The 22,566-nt window shown below is 41.8% G+C and overlaps 1 protein-coding gene across 2 annotated transcripts in view; it reads left to right on the top strand.

Moving 5' to 3' along the window:
• LOC134611120 (serine dehydratase-like) overlaps nucleotides 1-22,566 on the top strand; it is a 114,948-nt gene that overhangs the window by 70,420 nt on the left and 21,962 nt on the right. For both annotated transcript variants that reach the window (XM_063454701.1, XM_063454702.1), the window contains exons 3-4: nucleotides 13,080-13,119; nucleotides 15,699-15,838. In XM_063454701.1, coding sequence (XP_063310771.1) covers nucleotides 13,080-13,119; nucleotides 15,699-15,838 — 180 coding nt within the window. The remainder of the gene's footprint in view (nucleotides 1-13,079; nucleotides 13,120-15,698; nucleotides 15,839-22,566) is intronic.

Raw genomic sequence — 22,566 nt, forward strand, 5'->3', positions numbered from 1 at the left:
ATCCTTGGTCAAGACCACGCGACTGGTATTTGTCTCTGAGCAAAACACCAAGTGATATATATCTGCCTACTTCAAATTCCCCTTTCCATAATTGCAAAAAAATGCAGAATATATTGGGGAAGCAGCTGACCTTTCAGGAGTCCTAAAGGGACTTCAGATATCCCAGATGGTGAGGGACAATCCTCAATTTCCGCATCATAGCACTTGCGAATGGGAAACCGCACTGGATTATAGCAGCAATACTAGCTCTAGCCCTTGATCTTTATGCGGCCATTCCACTCCCACTCCCACTTGACACCAGGGAAGCCACCCACACTCGTAGATATACACAGAGCTGCAAATAATACAAATAATACAAAAAGTCTACGCACAGTCCCGATGAACACAACACCACTAGCAATCCACACGAACACAACTCCGCAAGCATCCTCTCACATACACAGACTACCAAATACACAATGCGACCAAACACAAAATACCACAAGCAGCCCACATTCACAGGTACAACAAACTACTCATATACAATATAACAGCCCACATACACACACAAACACTATGTAACAAAGCCACAACTCATAAATAGCATAATCACAATACGGCAACATACACGCATCAATTTAAAAACATAGGACAAGCACACAAAAAGACTTCAAGATTGTATTTTGGCACAGTACTACTAAAAGGTTGCTTACCACTGCTTTAGTGTAAGCATTGAACATTGTAAATGGAAAGGAACACAGATTCCACTTACTGAAAGAGGAAGCTAGATTTCATGACAACGGAAATTTTAATTAAGGCAGGACAAACAATCTAAAGGAATATTGCACAGATCATGTATTTAGAGGTTATGGAAGTATATGTAATCATACACTGAACCGCTGCAAAGCATAACTAAATTGAATCAGAGCTGCAGACAATTACATTGGGTCTTGACAAACCTACATATCGTTAAAATATTACTGCTAGTGCCCAGCACTTTTCAGTATGTTACATGAGATTCTATAAAGTCTCTTTTCTATTAGATATCTGTAAATGTTTGGAATCAGTAATGTAGTGAGATTTTGTGCTTTATGTGACAAAGTATGTGCAATATCAAACACACAGACTTCCACTGAAGTCATGTCCCCACCCACGTCTCCTTGAGCTCATTTCCACATTCATAGTCCCCTGCATATTTACTCCCTTCCATGGACCCCATAACACATTTCCCATGTAGAACTCCAACACTGATTACATTATTAATGTTCCTCTGCAATAATGCCTTCCTATCAATGTTCCCTACCCTCTCTTGTCCCTCTCTGGCTATCTACTCATATAACACTACCCTCACCTCTGCCCTAGACGTTGTAGCCCCGCTCCAAGCACGCACCTCATGGCGCTTCCAACCATACTAAGTCAACCCGCTACCTGCAGAGATGCTCCTATTCAGCTGAACGCTGCTGGAGGAAGTCTTGCACCTTGTCAGACTTTCTACACTATAAATATGTCTTGCGTTAATAACGCACAGCTCTCACCCTGGAAGACAGTCCTACTTTTCTTCTCTCATTAGTTCATGCTCCCGCAATCCTAGTCATCTCTTTAATACTTTTAACTCTCTTCTTTGCCCTGCTTTGGCCACCCCACAAACTGATCTTTCAGTTGATAGCTTTGCATGTTACTTTACTGACAAGATTAAAAAGTTAAGGAATGAATTCTCTCCCTATCTATCTCAACCTCACTTGGATCATACCATCCCTACCCTCCAAGACTTCTCTCCAGCTACTGAACAGGAGCTTCTCCTTTCCTCTCGTCCCGCTTGATCCCATCCCGTCCCACCTCATCAGATCTCTCGCCCCTTGTCTGGTGCAGTGGTCAACGCACATCTTCAACTGCTCTCTATCTTTCGGTGTTGTCCTAGCTCCCTTTAAACATGCTACTGTTGTACCTGTCCTCAAAAAGCCGTCTCTTGACCCTACCTCCCCTTCCAACTATCGTCCCATATCCCTGCTCCCTTTCCCCTCAAAGCTTTTGGAAAGACTTGTATTTACCCGTCTGACTTGCTTCCTCAATTCCAACTCTCTCCTTGACCCTCTTCATTCTGGAGTCCGCCCCCTCCACTCCACAGAGACTGCTCTGACTAGAGTTACAAATTATCTAATTGCAGCTAAATCCAAAGGCCACTACTCCATACTAATTCTTCTTGACCTCTCTCCTGCCTTTGTGACACTGTTGATCACGGCCTCCTTCTCCTAACTCCTCAATCTCTTGGTCTCTGTGACACAGCTCTCTCATGGTTCTCCTCCTATCTCTCCCAACGCTCCTTCTGTGTCTTTTTCCAACAACACCTCCTCTCCTCGTCCTGTCTCAGTCTGAGTCCCTCAAGGATCAGTTCTTGGTCCCCATGTGTTCTCTCTCTATACTGTCTCTCTTGGCAAACTCATTAATTCATTTGGATTCCACTACCACCTGTACACCGACGACACCCGTATATACCTCTCCTCCCCTGACCTCTCACCTGCTGTCCTACAACATGTCGCCAGTTGCCTCTCTTCTATCTCTGTTTGGATGTCCTCTCCCGCTTTCTGAAACTCAATCTCTCTAAAACGGAGTTTCCTTTTTTTCCTCCTTATAACACTGATTCTCCTCCTTCACTCTCCCTGCAGGTTGACTGTATCTGCCTCACCCCATCCTTTTAAGTTTGCTATCTTGTTGTCATTTTTGATCCTGGCCTCACCTCTATACCTCATGTCCAGTCTGTTGATAAAGCCGGTCGATTCCAGCTTAAAAACATTGCCTGCAAACGCCACTTTCTTATGCAAGATGCTGCCAAGGAGATGGTTCATGTTCTAGTAATCTCTCACATGGACTACTGTAATTCTCTCCTAATTGGTCTCCCCAGAAGCCGTACTGCCCCCCTACAATCTGTGATGAATACAAAAAGAGAAGTCCTGCGCTCACTCCCATCACTATTGGGCCGGCAGCAATGACTACAATACACATCAGCCCCAATATATAGTAAAAACCAAAGAAAAGAAAAAAGGTTACCTGCGCTCTCTCCTTAATCCCTATGTATATTTAGACAAATGGAGGTCATTTAGTTGCTCCAGTGGCCATTGGAGGGAATGCCCGCCTGCCAACGTCAAGGCAGACCCCCCTAAGCGGGTCCTAACACTGACCCTTCAGCCTGCTTCCTTGAGCTTCTGGCAAAGATATCTCTAATGAGACAGAGAGGGGTATTTTTTATATACACCCCTATATACTTATTAACCCTTAATAGGGAACACATGGGATGAGCGGCAGCATTGTAACAAGGCTGTAACAAGGCTGTGTGAAAGAAAGTAAATACAAATACAAAAAGAGAAGTCCTGCGCTCACTCCCATCACTACTGGGCCGGCAGCAATGACTACAATACACACAGCCTTGTTACAATGCTGCCGCCCATCCCATGTGTTCCCTATTAAGGGTTAATAAGTATATAGGGGTGTATATCTGAAACACCCCTCTCTGTCTCATTGGAGATATCTTTGCCAGAAGCTCAAGGAAGCAGGCTGAAGGGTCAGTGTTAGGACCCGCTTAGGGGGGGTCTGCCTTGACGTTGGCAGGCGGGCATTCCCTCCAATGGCCTTTGGAGCAACTAAATGACCTCCATTTGTCTAAATATACATAGGGATTAAGGATAGAGCGCAGGTAACTTTTTTTCTAATCTGTGATGAATGCTGCTGCCAGGCTGATCTTTCTCTCCTGTCGCTCCTCTCACATCTCACCCCTCTCTGGATCCTTACACTGGCTTCCTGTACCCTACAGGTGTCAATTTAAAATACTAACCCTTACCTATAAAGCTCTAACCAACTCTAGCCCCTCTTACATTTCTTCACTGATTCATAGATATGCCCCCTTTCGGTCTCTCTGCTCTACTGGTGACCTTCTCCTGTCTGCTGCTCGCACCCTTACTGCAAATTCACACCTGCAAGACTCTTCACAGTCGGCTCCTTTCCTTTGGAATAGCCTGCCTAATCCTGTCAGTCTCTCCCCTAGTCTTCAATCCTTTTAGAAGAACCCATCTTTTCAGGATTACTTATGGCCTCCAAGAGTAACTTATATCTCTCAATCCTTCCTCTTGCTCTCTCCTAAAGGGCCACATTCCACTCTCACCTCCAGTTCTGCTACTTTCCCACCATGTCTATTTGCTGTCTCCCTCAATACCCTTCCTATTGTATTTTCATACCCCACCTCCTCTATATTGTAAGCTGGTTTAAGCAGGGTCCTCAACTACCTATTGTTCCTGTTACATTTTGTTATTGACTCATTTTGTAAATTCCCCTCTTATTGTAAAGCGCTGCGGAATAAGCTGGCGCTATATAAATACCAATAATAATAATAATATCCATTAATTTATCAGCAATCATTACCTTACCTACCTGGAACCATGTAAATAGGAATAGAGGGCGCCCCCAGAACTTGTGTGACACCGACTTATTTATGTTATGTACAACATCTTGTACTGCAACTCTAAGGACAACTCATCCCTATAGAATGTAAGCTCGTTTGAGCAGGGTCCTCTTCAACCTATTGTTCCCGTAAGTTTATTTGTAATTGTCCTATTTATAGTTAAATCCCCCTCTCATAATATTGTAAAGCGCTACGGAATCTGTTGGCGCTATATAAATGGCAATAATAAATAAATAAATAAAAATCCCCAACAGCCCCCTGGTCTTTGCTCCACAAATCAAATGCAGCCTTGTTTTTCTCCTCATGAACAGGAAAAGGATAATGAGGCCTCAAAGGGAAGAATATTGACTCAGCAATCGTCCAGTAGTTAGCTGTGCTTAGGAGATGGGATATTGTTTAAATGCCCCTAATCTGCTGCTAAGGAACTGAAGAATAAGTAATATGAGAGCTGACTCCAGTGAACTGGATCCATAATTAGCTAGTTGTGTCTGTATCCAGTGAGCTGTATCCAATGAAAACCCTTAACAAGTATATCCTGTAAGAGCTGATTGACTTTCAATTAGATTTTTAGACATTTGAAGTATTATGTACGGGGCATATACTTAATAAATTGCAGTCAAATAAATGTAAGCATCGCCTGAAACAGCTGCTTACATAAAGTGCAGTAATGCCAAGTCTTCACGGGCAACCATAAATCAAACAGAAAAAAGATACACAAAGTTGCCAATGCAATCCTTCCCTGGATACATGATGAATACATGCCTTTATGCGAACACCTTCACTGTATATAAAATACACCCCTGAAGTAAAACACCAACAATGTACATAAAAAAAGCTGTGCAATCAAACACTAATGCTACACACAAACACACCCTTTCATTCAAACACTAACACTACCCTCAAACACACCCCTACATTCAAATACTTACACTATAAACACACTCCTGCAGGAAAAATAACAATAATAAACACAAAAGACCCCACATTCAAGTGCCAACACTATATACAACATATTCCTGCATTCAAACATTATTATATACAAATAAACAAACATTTACACACACACACATTCCATGCTAAAACACCTATATCCACAAATACAACCCTGCAATGATGTGCAAATGGTAGACCCACAGCTGGCAAAGTTGTACAGCAGTTGAGGATTTTTAATTGGGGGCAGAAACTCCCGTCTTGAAACAAAGATACACAAACACGCAAGCTCCTGCCTGACGGGCAGATTTTGGGGTATAATCGGTGGCAACATAGTCACAAGACTTACCAGGGTGTACTACCCATGTTGGGGGTGCACTGCTGACTCGAGTGACACCTCTCTGGAGCCCATCGAGGCCGGGAGACTGGAACACCACGTGCGGCCTACTAAAGTTGTAGCTGGGAGGGACAGCCGCTCTTCCTAGCGCCGGACTCACCAAGCGACACTGCTGGTCTCCTATCCCCCCCTTTGGACCAGTGGGGGGGTTATCCCGGCACCCACTGGGTGAATGGACCAACTGCATTAGTATACAGTTCACAGCAGACACCTAACAGTGCCCAGACCACACAAGATGGCGGAGGCCCTCTCACAAGCATCGCAAAACCTCAACCAGTCATAAGGGCCCAACCAAAGCACTGTCGAATCCAGGATGGACGCACTATTCCAGGCCTTCTGGGACAAGCTACAAGCAAGATTCACTGCCATCCAGTCAAAACAGAGGATGGAGAGAAGCTCACGGACGCTGACGGGAGGGATACCTCCGGGTAGCGCACCCACCCAAAAGCTTACCCGCACCAACGGCCGAAAGCCACCAGAGGCATGCCCCCAAGACACTGACCACACAGGAGGAAGGTCACATGCCACTGGCGGCAGATGCCACCTCGCTCTTCCATCTGCCCCTTGGGGGGCCAAGACTTGGCTGTGAAAAGCTACAGAGTCCGTGGACAGAGGGTGTCAGCTTTCGCAAAGGCCTGGGGCTGGAGAAATGTCTCCCTTAACTGTCGCCCCCACAGCTGATCCCAAGACCTTGCATCCCTGCTCAGCAGACTTGCCAATCCAGGGCATTGGCTGACACGACCGCGGACCCGCAGTCTGCCAAGTGTCAGCCGATGATGAAGACGGAGGCCGTTCAGGACTGAGCCCACTGAGCAGTACTCACTGCCTTTTTCTGTTAAAGTTTTGTGCCCTACTCTCTCACTTGTGTCTAGTGCAGCAATGTGTCACATTCTATGCCCCAGTGGTTTACAGCTTGTGTGATAGCTCAGTGTAGTTAACTTTAACTTTATATTTATTTAGCGATGGTTCTGTGTTTCAGTGTGTGCTACGGTGGATATAAGCCTGTTGACTTAAGCTAATGGTTATGTGTGACTGTCTTCTTGCTTTGTCTAGAATGTCATGCATTCGTTTACTCTGGATAACAATGTCCGCCTAGTCAGGCAAGTGCTATGCTTAACCATTTTACTAATTAGCTCAGCATGTAATCTTTAATTATTCATACGCAACAGTTAAATCTGGCCTGTTTTATTATGTTCACTTATTACAAAAATGTGGCAGTACTCCGAATCACTTTGATACCTTTATTGTGTGTTACCTTGCAATAACTCTTTTCTTTATTCTGTACCCTGTGACCCAAATGCCATAATAAATGCCATAATAAATGCCATAATAAAAGAATGAGTGACAAAAAACATATAAAAGCAAGAAAGACAGGTCCCCTAGCCTTCTTTCTTGCTTTTGTATTAGTTTCCCGCATGTAAAAAATAAATCTGAGTGCTTTTAATCGTGTTAAATTACCTCCGTTCCAACGCCAAGATCCTCATCAGGCCACGTCCCCTTTTTTAGTCAAAATGCCGAAATGGCAGGGCTCAATCATTGGTATGTGGTGTGCATGCGCAAAATCAATGCCGCTCTATGAATGAACTCTGAGCAGTCTACCGCGCATGCGGTATGCACGTTCACGAGCTGAGTTGACTGACAGTTCAGTTTGCTGTCTATGCCCGCCCCTCCTACCGCAACCCTAATAAGCCAAAAGTTTGTGTATTTGCAAAGAAACACTATATATAGAGATATTTCTCTATATAGTGTTTGTATACAAACACACAAATTGTAAATAATGTAAACATACACACATTTTTTATTCATCCATCCCTCTTTATCCACCCATCCATCTCTATCTATAGAGATGGATGGATGGATGCAGGGCCGGATTAACATAGGGGCTGATGGAGCTGCAGCTCCAGGCCCATGGAATAGGCCCATAAAAAAAAAAAAAAAAAAAAAAAAATTTTTTTTTTTACACACACTACTCTTAGGTTTGCCACCTGACTGGTATTTTACTGGCACAGCCAGTATTTGAGGCTGCCTGGCCATGCCAGTATTGCAGTAATATCGGCAATACAAATGCAGGTATTTTTCTCAGAATAAATGGAGATTACTCTGCAATACCAGCACCGGGCAGTAGGGGTCACTGTGTGTGGAGAGAGGCAGGGATAGGAAATTACAGCATATCCTTGCCTCTCTCTACTACTCACTGATCCGTGGGGGAGCAGCAACACAGCACAGAGTCCAGACAGCAGCTCTACAGCTCAGGTAAGTGAGGGATGGGGGGGAAAGGCAGCAGGGACACATGGGGACACTGAGACACTAGGGGACATATGGGGACACTGAGACACTAGGGGACACAGACACTAGGACACACTGAGACACTAGGACACATGGGGACACAGACACTGGGCGACCTGGAAACACTGAGACACTTGGGGACACTGGAAAACATGGGGGCACTGAGACACTAGGGGACACTGGGACACATGGGGATGCTGAGACACATGGGGACGCTGTGAGACATAGGGACATTGGGAGACACTGAGACATTGGGACACGGAGACACTATGTCCCCATTTCTCCCAGTGTCCCCATGTCCCCCATCCAGTGTCGCTAGTGTCTCTGTGTCCCCATGTCTCTGTGTGCCTAGTGTCCCCATGTGTCCCAATGTCCCTATATGTCCCAGTGTCCCCATGTCTATGTCCACAACTGTCCTCATGTCTCCCAGTGTCCCCAAGTGTCTGTCTCCCAGCCAGTGTCCCCTAGTCTCCCAGTGTCCCCTAGTCTCCCAGTGTCTGTGTTCCCATGTCTCTGTCCCTAGTGTCTTAGTGTCCCCAAATGTTTCAGTTTCCCCATGTCTCCCAGTGTCTGTGTTCCTAGTGTCTCAGTGTGCCTAGTGTCCCCATGTCTCCCAGTGTCCCTATATGTCCCAGTGTCCCCATGTCTATGTCCAATACTGCCCCCATGTCTTCCAGTATCCCCAAGTGTCTGTCTCCCAGCCAGTGTCCCCTAGTCTCCCAGTGTCCCCTAATCTCCCAGTGTCTGTGTTCCCATGTCTCTGTGTCCCCTAATCTCCCAGTGTCTGTGTTCCCATGTCTCTGTGTCCCTAGTGTCTTAGTGTCCCCATGTCTCCCAGTGTCTGTGTCCCTAGTGTCTCAGTGTCCCCATTTCTCCCAGTTTCCCTAAATGTCTCAGTGTCCCCATGTCTCCCAGTGTCCCCATGTCTCCCAGTGTCCCCATGTCTCTGTGTCCCCGGGTGTCTGTGTCCCCATGTCTCTCAGTGTCCCTGCGTCTCTCAGTGTCCCTGCGTCTCTCAGTGTCCCTGCGTCTCTCAGTGTCCCCATGTCTCACTGTGTCCCCAGTATCCTTGTGACATGGGGACACACTGAGACATGGGGACACTGGGAGACTGGGTGACATGGGGACACTGACACTGTGATACACTGTGTGACTTGCGAGACTGAGACACTGGGAGCAATCCATCTATACAGCAGAATCAAACTGTGAGTAGTTTGTTGGTGATTTTACAGAATTTTCTCTGATGTCACTCCTTGTGATTATACAAATGATTAAGGCTGGTATTTTTTTTCAAGAAAGGTGGCAACCCTAACTACTCTTCACATACTCTTGCTTAAAGGAGCACTATAGGGTCAGGATCACAATCATGTATTTCTGACCCTATTATGTTAAAACCACCACCTTGGCCCCTTCTTGGCTCCCTAAGTATAGTAAAATATGCTGCTGGGTCTGCATCTGAACTAACTGTCTGCTGACATCATCAGAAGTGGTGCTCTGAGCAAATTACAATACTTCCCCATAGGATTGGCTGATACTGTCAACTAGGCAGATCAGGGGCAGAGCCAGCACAAGCTCAACATAGCCCTGGCCAATCAGCATCTCCTCATAAAGATAAATTGAATCCATGCATCTCTATGAGGAAAGTTCAGTGTCTGTATGCAGAGGGTTGATACACTGAATGGCAGTGCTGCACACTAGGCAGTACTGCCACAGGATGCTCCTCTAGCAGCCATCTAAGGAGTGGCCAGTGGAGTTATTTTCTCTGAAAAGACAGTGTTTATTGCAAAAGGCCTGAATGGAATGATTCTACTTACCAGAACAAATACAATAAGCTGTAGTTGTTCTGGTGACTATAGTGTCCTTTTAAGTTTGGAAGCTTAAGAGGGATGTATGGGGAAAAAAAACTTGTGTGGACTGGCTGACAATAAAATTAGTTTAGGTAATGCAGACGTTGGTCTCTCTAACACTATGGCATGTCCCCTTTCATTTACACTTACTACATACACCTTTTCTCTGTCTCAGACTGTATACCAGGAACTTCTGCCTGCTAGTAAGAAGGTAATGAGAGAAGTGGACCAGCGAGTGCTAGGGGACAGTCCTTAGAAAGCATGGAGTGAGCTCATCATTAGACGCATTTATGTCAAGCTCAGGCTGCTGTCTGCATAGTATGCCCTAAGTTGGACAGCCTGCAGGATTGGCGGGCAGCCTGACATGCATTCATGCCAGGCTGTCCTTCAAATTCTTTGGACAGACATGCCCCCTTTTTTGGGCATGTTCTCCCCTTTTGGCAGGTCTTGTCACGTGATTCGCGCCAGTGGCCCACCCTTTTACCCCACCCATTGACTTCCTGCTTCACTGGACACTGCTGTTAGGGGTTATGGATTTACTTGAAAGATGAAAGCATAAATTAGAGAGAGATTAGCATAGAGTATGTGTTTTCTTATAGCTGCATCCTATGAGTTTCCCTCCAGTACCATCTCCATCAGATACATGACGCTTGGGAGGTATGACTGATTTAGTGTTTTTGGTTGATAAAATTCCGTAATTAGGCCCATCATAATTGTCAGCACCAGGTCCAGTGTGCTCTTAATCCGGCCCTGGATGGATGGATAGAGAGGGATGGATGGATGGATGGATAGAGAGGGATGGATGGATGGATAGAGAGGGATGGATGAATGGATAGATTGTGAGGGATGGATGGATAGTGAGGGATGGATAGATAGAGAGGGATTTGTGGATGGATAGAGAGGGATGGATGGATAGAGAGGGATGGATAGATGGAGAGGGATTTGTGGATGGATAGCGAGGGATGGATGGATAGAGAGGGATGGATGGATAGAGAGGGATGGATGAATGGATGGATAGAGAGGGATATATGGATAAAGAGGGATGGATGGATAGATAGAGATAGATGGAAGAAAAGAGAGGAATGGATGGATGGGTAGGTATAGATAGATGGATAGGATAGAGAGGGATGGATAGAGAAGGATGGGTGGATCCATCCATCCCTCTCTATTACTCACCCTCTCACTCACTCTCTCACTCTCACTCACTCTCACTTTTTTACTTACCCACTCACTCACTCTCACTTTCTCACTCACTCTAATTTTCTCTTTCTGTCACTCACTCACTCTCTTACTCTCACTTTGTCATTCACTCTCGCTTTCTTACTTACCCACTCACTCACTCACTCTCTCACTCACTCACTCTCACTCATTAAAAATAAGTTTACTTACTGTTTGAAGTCAATAGATCCTCCTGCTCGGTCTCCTGCCTTCTGCCTTCAGCCTGTCAGCCTGTCAGCCTGTTAGCCCAAGCCAACACTGTGTGTGCAGGAGATCTTTATCTCCCACACTGTTGCTGACAGGCTCCGGGTTACTACAGAACACAGGAGACGCATTCACAGTGGAGCCACCAAAGAGAGACTGGCCAAATAAATGGAAGGAGCTGGGCGGAGGGCTCTATGCTGTTCTTCCCTGGCAAATGGATCCTATATATTGCTGCTTATTTGTTTTATATTTAGCTTGTTATTGTTTTTATGATTGGTCCCTGAAGTCCTAGATATAGCATGAAACACGTAGGACCTAGAGCCAATTTTAGTTTATATTGTTTTATATTTGCTGTATGCAATAAAGCATTTTCCACTTTTGATAACGTCTGGAGTCCCATCTTCTGTACTGGTTTGTAGACCGGTATCCAAGAGAAGGGGTTCTGGTTTAGCCCCCCACTTTCAAATTTAAAGTACCTTAATGTGGCATGCAACAGTCATCGTCCTGTGAGTGCAACTCTGCTAGTGCATATATTACATGTATATTACATGTTTTAACTGTATCACATTATTGCATTTTTATTTTTCTGTAGATTTTCAACTGTATACTTTTTTTTTTGTTTTTTTATATTTTCTGTCATAAGGATATCCTTAGAGGAAGCTGTAAATATAAGAGAAATAAAAATATTTTTTCCTCACTTCTCACTAATTGATGAAGGTGTATGGTATATGGTTGTATCATTGCATTGATCATGTATGAGATGTAAAACATTGTAAAGAGCACATACAAGATATAACAGTTGAAATGAACAGACACAATGTATAGAATGCAATTAACAGATACAAGATGCAGAATGCTGCAATGAGCAGATGCAAGATGTAGAATGCAATAAGGAGATACAACGTGTAGATTTCAATGAGTAGATACAATATGTAGAACCCTGCAATGAGTAGATTTAAGATGTAAAACCCTGCAATGAGCAGATACAAGATGTAGAACACTACAGTGAGCAGATATAAGATGTAGAACCCTGCAAGGAGTAGAACCAAGATGTAGAACCCTGCAAGGAGTAGAACCAAGACGTAGAACCCTGCAATGAGCAGATACAAGATGTAGAACCCTGCAAGGAGTAGAACCAGGACGTAGAACCCTGCAATGAGCAGATACAATATGTAGAACCAAGATGTAGAACCCTGAAAGGAGTAGAACCAAGATGTAGAATGCTACAATGAGCAGATACAAGATGTAGAATGCAATAAGGAGATACAACATGTAGATTTCAATGAGTAGATACAATATGTAGAACCCTGCAAGGAGTAGAACCAAGATGTAGAACCCTGCAAGGAGTAGAACCAAGATGTAGAACCCTACAATATGCAGATACAAGATGTAGAACCCTGAAAGGAGTAGAACCAAGATGTAGAACGCTACAATGAGCAGATACAAGATGTAGAACCCTGCAAGGAGTAGAACCAAGACGTAGAACCCTGCAATGAGTAGAACCAAGACCTAGAACCCTGCAATGAGCACATACAAGATGTAGAACACTGCAAAGAGTAGAACCAAGATGTAGAACCCTGCAATGAACAGGTACAATATGTAGACCCCTGCAGTGGGCAGCTACAAAATGTAAAACTGTACAATAATAAGGCACAATATAAGATGCAGAACACTGCAATGAGAAGGCATGATATGTAGAATGCGACATTAAGCAGTAAGTAGCAAATATCAATTCTCAATCCTTTAAAATAGTTTCTTTCTTTTACAGTTGTCCACGAAGGGATATACAAAGTTTGTCTGCTCTTCAGGTATATGTCAATCATAAATACATTCAAATAAAGTTCCCATTGAATATCTGTTATTCATTTTTCTGTATGAGTCACCTGACTAAGATAAAATTATTTATTGATTTTTGAAATGTCAAGACAAACCAATGTTTTTTGTTTTTCTATGCCAAAGGCAAACTGTGTGTCCTTTAACTTTTATGGCTAATATCTTTTGAGTTAAAAAAAAAATGCTATAGATGGCACGTTAGATAGTTGCCTACTTTGTCCTTACATTAGTGGCCAAAATTTCTCTATTGATTTTTTTAAATGTCAAGAAGTTACAAACAAACCAGCAGTCTGACCAGGCAGCAGCACCAAATACTACTGATACAGAAGCATTGTAGAATCATCCCACTACTTGCAATTACGAGACCAGCATGCTTAATAAAGACAGAATCCACACTTAACCCCTTTTATGTTTAATTTAGGAAAACCTACAAAAATTTCCTCACATTTCATATTATTTCCATTTTGTGAAATGTGTAAACAGTAGGTTATACAAGTTGAAAAGGGAGTTGAGGAGGTAATTGAGGGATAATACTACATTGTCAGCAGGGCGCCATCAGAAATTTTTGGGCCCCTAACTCAGCTCAGGGTCTGGGCCCCAGGGGCCCGCCTTCAAGCCTGCACACAGGGACCGCCTCCAAATCCCACCCACAGGAATACAAACACAAACACACGCATTGATAAAAAGGACACAGATACACACACACAAAGATACATACTGAAACAGACATACACACACTGACACACACAGCTCATTTTTCAGCCACCCTCCTGTTTCTTACCTTTTCTTTGCAGGAGGGTGACTGAAGAGGGAGAGCCACGCCAACTCCCATCAGCCCCAAAGTCTCCATGCTGACTCTCATCCCGCGTGGAGTGAGTTGGGAGGAAGTGACCAGCCGCATTTTTTTTTTACAGGGGCCCAGTGAAGATATAGGGCTCATCGGCTGGCCCTAAGTGCTGGGCCACCCGATGGTCCCCATCAGCGTGTTGGTCCCAGGGCAATGGCACCGGTGGCGGTTTCGCCGCTACATGTGGGACCCGGGGCCCCCAGGGCTGCCAGGCCCTTGACTACCGTCATGGTTGTCACCCCCTGATGGCGGCCCCGATTGTCAGGAGAAATACAAACAGGGCTGTTCTGCTTTAGACTTGCATTTGTAAATCATTCTGGATAACTCAAGGACATATCAGGACATATTGCACTATGAATTTGAGCCCATTCATTGCATACATTGCAACGGGTGGGCCTTACAGGAGGCGTAGAAAGTGATGAAACCCATAATGGGTGAACTACCTGAGAAATTGGATGGGTCTGCCCAGATAAGGGGGTGCCACTAAAAGGGTCAGACCTGCCTACTGATAAACTGAAGGGGCCTTTTTGTCTGGCCCCCAACCTGCAGAACCTTGCAGAGAGTGCTGTTGAAATGCTCTCTACAGGGTCTTAGTGCCCATGTTAAGTGCAAACATTTCAAATGCAGGACACCTGAGAAATAAATCTGGAAGGGGGCATAGGATCCCTAAATTGGGACTGCAACTAATAATGTGCTTGCACTGTGTTGCCTGAGGACAGTTTCCTGGTGTCACCTGATGTGGGACATGAAGGAACTAAAACAAAATGGCTGGACAGGTCCCTGAAATCGTGACTTTCTGCCGAACGTGGGACTGTTGGGAGGCCTGAAAAAGGCACTTAAAGAGCCCTGAATAGCACACAATTTACTCTAGAGTACATTCTCAGACAGTTCCTGACTTTATTTAATAAATGTTGGCCTACAGCTGTGCATCTAAGTAATCAAAATAAATTCGAAAATGGTGGTCTACCAGACTCCCGATTACCAGGGGGAACATGGTGATACTGTTCCTCCTATTCTCTAACATCACAGGCAGTGGGTAGCAGTGGTTAAAAAGATGAGACAAATAAGAAGAGGAGGGAAAGTCCCATACTGGAGATGATATCAGGATGAAAAACACAAGGAGTGCTACACAGATTGTAGAGACAATAGTTATATGGAATTAATATAGAGTTTAAATGGAAACCAAATACCTCTTGTGATTTAAGTAGATACTGAAGGATGCACCTTTAGATCCTATCAAAGGCCAAAAGCAAAGAGACGGATAGAGTTTATGAATTGTTTGTTTTACAAGACAAATATTTAAGCTAAGGAAAAAACAATCAATTACACATTTGACAATACAAGGTGTTAAACTACATATCAAGAATGAACAATAAATATACTTAATGTGTGGGTGTAATGAGCTAATTTTTTACATTTATGCATATTTTGGGGTATGCAAATAGCATGATTATTGAGATACAGTTACTGTTTGAGAGATGGGTTTAGCAATATCTCAGCTGCGTATTATTATTAGAGGAATTTAAAATACACAAATAAGAGTGCAGGTCTTAATAGTCCTAATGCTACGTCATATCAAAGCCCAGACTGTTTTGTTTTGCACCATCACATTGGTGTTTTGTTTTCCTTAGCTTTGTTCTGTCTGTCGTAAGTTCTTTACAACCACTTGTAATACAAGCATCCTCTATTTCTTTCTTTCTCACACAGGAGGGAATGCTGGACTGGCTGCAGCCTACGCATGTAATAAGCTTGGACTTCCAGCCACCATAGTGGTTCCAGAAAGCACAGGCCAGGACATTGTACAAAAGCTGCAAAAGCTGGGAGCAGATGTCATAGTGAAAGGAAAGGTAAAGATGTAATGTTACTATATAAGCTCTTCATGAAAAGAAAATATTTGCCTAGTTTTCATATTCAAATTAATAATCTATATCAAACAAGAGCATGGGTGAAGAGGACAGCTGCCATTTTGTCAGCAAAAAAATAGTCAATTTATCTCAAGGTATTGTTTGCTAGGAACCTCATCACATCCCCAATCTGGTTACTGGAAAAACTAGGAGTCATGCTATTGCCATGGCAACAAACCTCAGACAGTCTCTCACATGATCCCCACCCACCCCCCATTTCCATGGAAATTCACTAAACAAATGACTAGCTAAGGGCAAAAATATTTGTGGAATTCTCCTCACCCTTGGCATTCCACAATTTTTTTGCAGGAACTTGTCACCCAATTAAGGAAAGAAAAAGTTTGCCCTGGTTGTCACTGCTGGGTAGAAATGTTCTCCACTAGGTGAAAACTGCTTGTGGACAGCAGGAAGAAAAAAAAAAAAAAAAAAAAAAAAAAAAAAAGATTTGCACTGGCCCCCATCTCTCTTTTTTTCTGTTTTTTTGTAGTAAATCTTTATTATTGTCGTGCATGGTAGTAACATAGCAGATCTTACAATGCCCCAAAATCACATGCGGGTTCAAGATTAAACATAGTATAGAGAAACATGACTGTTGATCAGCATTTTGATTAGACTGCACATTTTAAGGGTGGATAGGGAGAGGAAAACAAGAACGAAACAGGACATTTTCTTAAAGGTACAAAACAGGCTATGCAGACTGATAACAGAATGAATTAAAAGGGCGTGATTTTTCCTATGTTTGTGCGTAGTCGATTAATGTGGAGTAGTGCCCCCTCAGGGCCCCCCAAATGAACAAGTACGTTTGCTTTGCTTCTAAAGCCTAGTGGGGTGTGGTGCGTGATGTAGACTTATATACAACAAGGAATTCGTAGTGGTTTCAAATTAGCCCTAATGGGTGTGTTACTTGGTTGTACACCCTGTTCCAAATTATTATGCAAATTATATTTTTCTCATTTACCTAAATAACTGATGTAAATAACAGTCAGCATAATTATCATGTTATCAACTATTAACCCCTTCAGGACCGGCCTGTTTTTGCGATGTTTGTACGTTAAGGACCAGAGCAGTTTTAACACTTTTGTGGTGTTTGTGTTTAGCTGTAATTTTCCGCTCTCTCATTTACGGTTCCCATACAAGTTATATACTGTTTTTTTCACGACAAGAAGGGCTTTCTTTACATACCAGTATATATATTATGTCATATATTGTATTTAAAAAAAATAATAAAATATGGTGAAAAATAAAAAAAAAAACATGTTTTTGGACTTTTACTTGAAAAATCTTTTACTTATCTACAAAAGCTAATGAAAAAAACTGCTAAATAGATTCAAAATTTTGTCCCGAGTTTAAAAACACCCAGTGTTTACATGCTTTATTGCTTTTTTTTGCAAGTTATAGGCCTAAAAATACAAGTAGGAAATTGCTGTTTCAATATATATATATTTTAAATGTATCAATAGTGACATTGTTACACCGTTATCTGTCATAAATCCCCGAAACACACCTAACATGTACATATTTTTTAAAGTAGACAACCCAGGGTATTCAAAATGGGGTATGTCCAGTCTTTTTTAGTAGCCACCTAGTCACAAACACTGGCCAAAGTTAGCATTTATATTTGTTTGTGTGTTAAAAATGCAAAAAACGCTAACTTTGGCCGGTGTTTGTGACTAAGTGGCTACTAAAAAAAGCTGAACATACCCCATTTGCAATACCTTGGGTTGTCTTCTTTTGCAAATGGTATGCCATCATGGGGCTAATTCTCATTCCTTGGCTACCATACGCTCTCAAAGGCAACCTAACCAATCTGACAAATTTCAATAAAAAAAAAAAAGTAAAATCAAGCCTTATATTTGACCCTGTAACTTTCACAAACACTATAAAACCTCTACATGTGGGGTACTGTTATACTCAGGAGACTTCGCTGAACACAAATATTAGTGTATCAGAACAGTAAAATATATCACAGCAATAATATCCTCAGTGAAAGAGCTGTTTGTGTGTGAAAAATGCAAAAAACTTCACTTTCACTGACAATATCATCGCTGTGATATGTTTTACTGTTTTGAAACACTAATATTTGTGTTCAGCGAAGTCTCCCGAGTAAAACAGTACCCCCATGTACAGGATTTAGGGTGTCATAGAAAGTTACAGGGTTAAACACAGTGCTAGCAAATTAAATTATCTGGACTTTTGGCCTGGGTTGGCAGGCAGGTCCCTCAAATTGCAATCATTAAAATTACTTAATTAGGTAAAAATATTACATAAATATGCACGTAGAATTTTAATATATATACATATTTATATATTTGACGTCTACGTGTATATTTATGAAATTATTTATGTAATTATGTATGTGGACATATGTATATTTCGTATTATTTTTATATATTTATTTATACATAGATATATATATCATTACATTCTAAGTGTATTTTGATATAAATATATATATATCAATATCAAAATACTGTTAGAATAAAACTGAATATATATATATAATTTTTTTTTAATTATTAAAAATTATTTTTATTTTTTGTTATTTATTTTTATTAACATATTATTTGTATTTTATAATAATATATATATACCATATATATAGTTATTATATATTGTATATATTCGTGTGTAATTTAAATATAAGTGTATTTTTATAATTATATACGTATATATAAATATAAAAATACACAGTGTGACATTATATATATGATATATATACATATATTATATATAGGTATATATAGATATAATACATGTATATATAGCATATATATATACACATATTATTTTTTTTTTACACTTTATTTTTGATTTTACAGATGCAGGGAGACTGCCTGTCAGCACAGACAGTCCCCCTGCAGGCAGATACACAGACCCCTATTGCGGTCATGTGATCGAGTGATCACATGGCCGTGGGGTCCTGATCTGCCGAGGGGGGACTGCCCGGGCAGACAGGCAACCCCCCTGGACCGGGAGGAGAGCTGATCGCCGCCGTGGGACCGATGGCGATCAGGTAAGTAGCCCAAAACCGTTATGACGGTTCAGGACCGTCAGCGGTCCAAACGCACGTTTTACCGCTGACGGTCCTGAACCGTCAGCGGTCCTTAAGGGGTTAAAGGACCACTATAGGCACCCAGACCACTTCAGCTCAATTAAGTGGTCTGGGTGCCAGGTCCATGTAGGGTTAACCCTGCCTGCTGTAAACATAGCAGTTTCAGAGAAACTGCTATGTTTACATTAGGGTTAATCCAGCCTCTAGTGGCCATCTCATTGACAGCCACTAGAGGGCTTCCACGCTTCTCACTGTGATTTTCACAGTGAGAAGACGCCAGCGTCCATAGGAAAGCATTGAGAATACTTTCCTGTGGACTGGCTGAGCAGGTTGTGCCCCTCGGTGTCTGTGTTAGAAGATGATGTGCTTGTCAGGAAGGGGACCGGGATGACCCCCACCGGTCCAGAGAGGGGAGGGACAGCTTCAAGCATTTTTCTCGGAGAGCGTCCGTCTCTCCTCCGTCCACGCTTGAGGAGGCCGCATGCCTGATTGTCTGCGTTCTGGGTCCGAAACTGGCAGATTTAGGTACCGTTGGATACACTGGCTTCCCCTTGTCTGGGAGAGCGCTGGTATCTGTCCTTAGTGGCAAGTGGCTCGAGTGTTTCGCCGATTAACAATCCCGGTCTTTGGAGCTCAGGCGATGCACGTCTGATGCGCTCGGCCTCCAGGCTCTACCCCCCCCCCCACCTTTTTTTGATGTAATTAGATAGCTGTTAGACTTGATGGAAAGTAGTTGGGGGGGGGAGGGGAGAGGCATAGCCTGGCTCAATGTATTATGAAAAACTGACAGAATATATATGTGCGTTTCTCTCTCTCTCTCTCTCTCTATATATATATATATATATATATATGTGTGTGTGTGTGTGTATCCAGTAATGCTGCCTCCTTTAAGGTAAGTGCCATCTATTTCTCCTACAACGCTATGGGCAGTTTCTTTTTCTTTTTTTCTATGCGGTTACCTTTTGGGAAATAAAGCCCATAATAAAAAATAAAAAAATAGACTTTTCCTATTTCTTTCCCCTCACTCACACAAATAGCTAGTCACTCATTATTGCTACCCACCAGCTCAGTATTCAGAAAGGCTGATAGACTTAGTTTGTGTAGATCTCGTCAGGGGTTTCTACGAATTCTGCATATCTGAGAACTCTTTGGGTCTACTTTTCACTTTCATTCAATGTCTTTGAATATATTAAAACTAAAATCAGAGATGATCCTTTTCACATGTTATGGAAATTCAAAGCATTTTGAAAATATAATCTTGATACTAGAAAATCAAAGGGTATTACTTTCAGGGCATTTGTGCATTTTGTTATGGGGCTATTTAAAAAACAAAAACGCCCACGGTCTCCATTTCTGTTTTTCTGGAAACAAATTTTTCAAAAATTAAAGAAAAATGACACTCTCCTGTGCATGATGTCACTTCTCTTCCATTGGTTAAGCAATAACTTAATTTAAAGGAACAGTCATTGTTTTAAAAAAATATCCTAACCTTTATTATGTTATATACCATCTTGTTGTTTTTTTTTTTCCTAATTTTTGTATATTGAAATTGTTGAAGAAATCACTTGACTATATTTTCCACACCCTCTCTCTGATAGTAATATTTTTGTACCTATGGTCATATTTTCAGTTATCTTACCCAAATGTCACTATTCTAGAACTGTCTGTTGCTTTTCAAAATTGCTGGACAAAAAAATGCTGCAGGCCCAAAGACATCACAAATTAGAAAAACAATTGTTGCAAAATATTGAGTATTAGGTCAGATAGCTGACAGTTTAACGCAAGGTGCATAAAGACGGCTTTCAGAAAAAGTGAGTGAAAAAGGTAGGCAAGGGATTTCGTCAAAAAAGTTTGATAAATATTAATTTCTAAAAAATATATATATTATTTTTATGATAACAAATGTTACATTTTGATACACAGACACACACATACAAAATTATATATATATATATATATATATCTCAGGGCTGTCTTTCCGCATGGCCATGCTGGGCACTTGCCCAGGAGCCCCACAGGTATGGAGGCCCAACCACGCTGCCCAGTGTATACATTTAGCAGTCTGTGTGTGTACTCAGCAGTCTGTGTGTGTACTCAGCAGTCTGTGTACTCAGCAGTCTGTGTACTCAGCAGTCTGTGTGTGTACTCAGTAGTCTCTGTGTATGTATTCAGCAGCCTGTGTGTGTATTCAACAGCCTGTGTGTATTCAGCAGTCTGTGTGTTTGTATTTTATTTGTTGGAGGTTCCAATAAATATATGCTTAATTTTATTGATAATTTACATTTTTATTCCTATGGGTGGTTGTGTAGACAGGGCCCCAGTGTACTGCTTTGCCCAGGGGCCCATATTGTTGTTAAGATGGCGCTGATATATATATATATATATATATATATATATATATATGTATATGTATATATATATATACACATTTCTATGTGCAAGCTTGTTCCTGATTCTGTGAAGCTTGTGTCTGTGTGTTTATGTATCACTGCATGTACCTGTTTGTCTATTGATGGCTGTGAGTGTTCTTTTTTTCTGGCTTGTATGTACATTGAAGCTAATAAAACATACACGACTACTGTACAGTAGGGGTGAACAAGCATTTTAGAGAGGAGGCCAGATGATTTAAATATTTACCAGGGATCACTGCCATATCATGTCAATAAAATGATTGTGCTTGAATCTTGAAAGTAATTTTTCTGGTATCTAGTTGCAGTGAATGTGTGTTTGTGTCTGAGTGATTGTGTGTGTGGGGGAACTAGAGGCAATAGCATACACTAAACAATATGATATAACAGGCATAACAGAAACATGATGAGATTAGACACATGACTGGGAATTTAACTTGGAGTTTGACGAGGAAAATGTGGAAGCTTTATGGGTAGATATCTGCTTGGGGCAAACGAAGGGAAATCAATTACTGGTTGGGATATGTTATAAACCACCTAATGTAAATATTAATGAGGAAGAACAGCTGTTAGAGAAAATTGGGAAAGGTGTATATCGGGGTAACACGTTAATTATTGGAGATTTTAATTACCCGGACATAAATTGGGATAGAGGGACTAGTACTTCAGCAAGGGGAATCAGGTTTTTGAATGTGTTAAATGACACCTTTATGTCACAACTGGTACGAGCACCAACTAGAAAGTATGCTTGTCTGGATCTCGTTATAACAAACAATGTTGATCTTTTGACCAACATTCGAGTAGGGGAGCATTTGGAAAATAGTGATAACAGTATGGTAATCTTTGAAATAAACTCAAAAAAAGCAAAAGCACGTGGGGTATACTAAAATGTATGATTTAAAAAAAAGCAAACATATCGACTGGCATAAACTAGTTAGTGAAAAAAACACTTAGGATAAATGGAAACTATTCAAACAAATATTAAAAAGGTACATTTCTCAGTGTTTACCATAGGGTAATAAATATAAAAGAAACAAATTGAAACCGATGTGGCTTAGTAGAGAAATAAAACAAGAAATTAAAAATAAGAAAAGGGCATTTAAAGCATTTAATTCGGACAAAGCAGAGACATCCTATATAAGATATAAGGAAACCAATAATGCTTGCAAAAAGGCAATTAAATTGATAGTCAAAGAATGTAAAACCAACCC

The sequence above is a fragment of the Pelobates fuscus genome, chromosome 5 (genome assembly GCF_036172605.1).
Source record: "Pelobates fuscus isolate aPelFus1 chromosome 5, aPelFus1.pri, whole genome shotgun sequence".
NCBI classification, from domain to species: domain Eukaryota; kingdom Metazoa; phylum Chordata; class Amphibia; order Anura; family Pelobatidae; genus Pelobates; species Pelobates fuscus.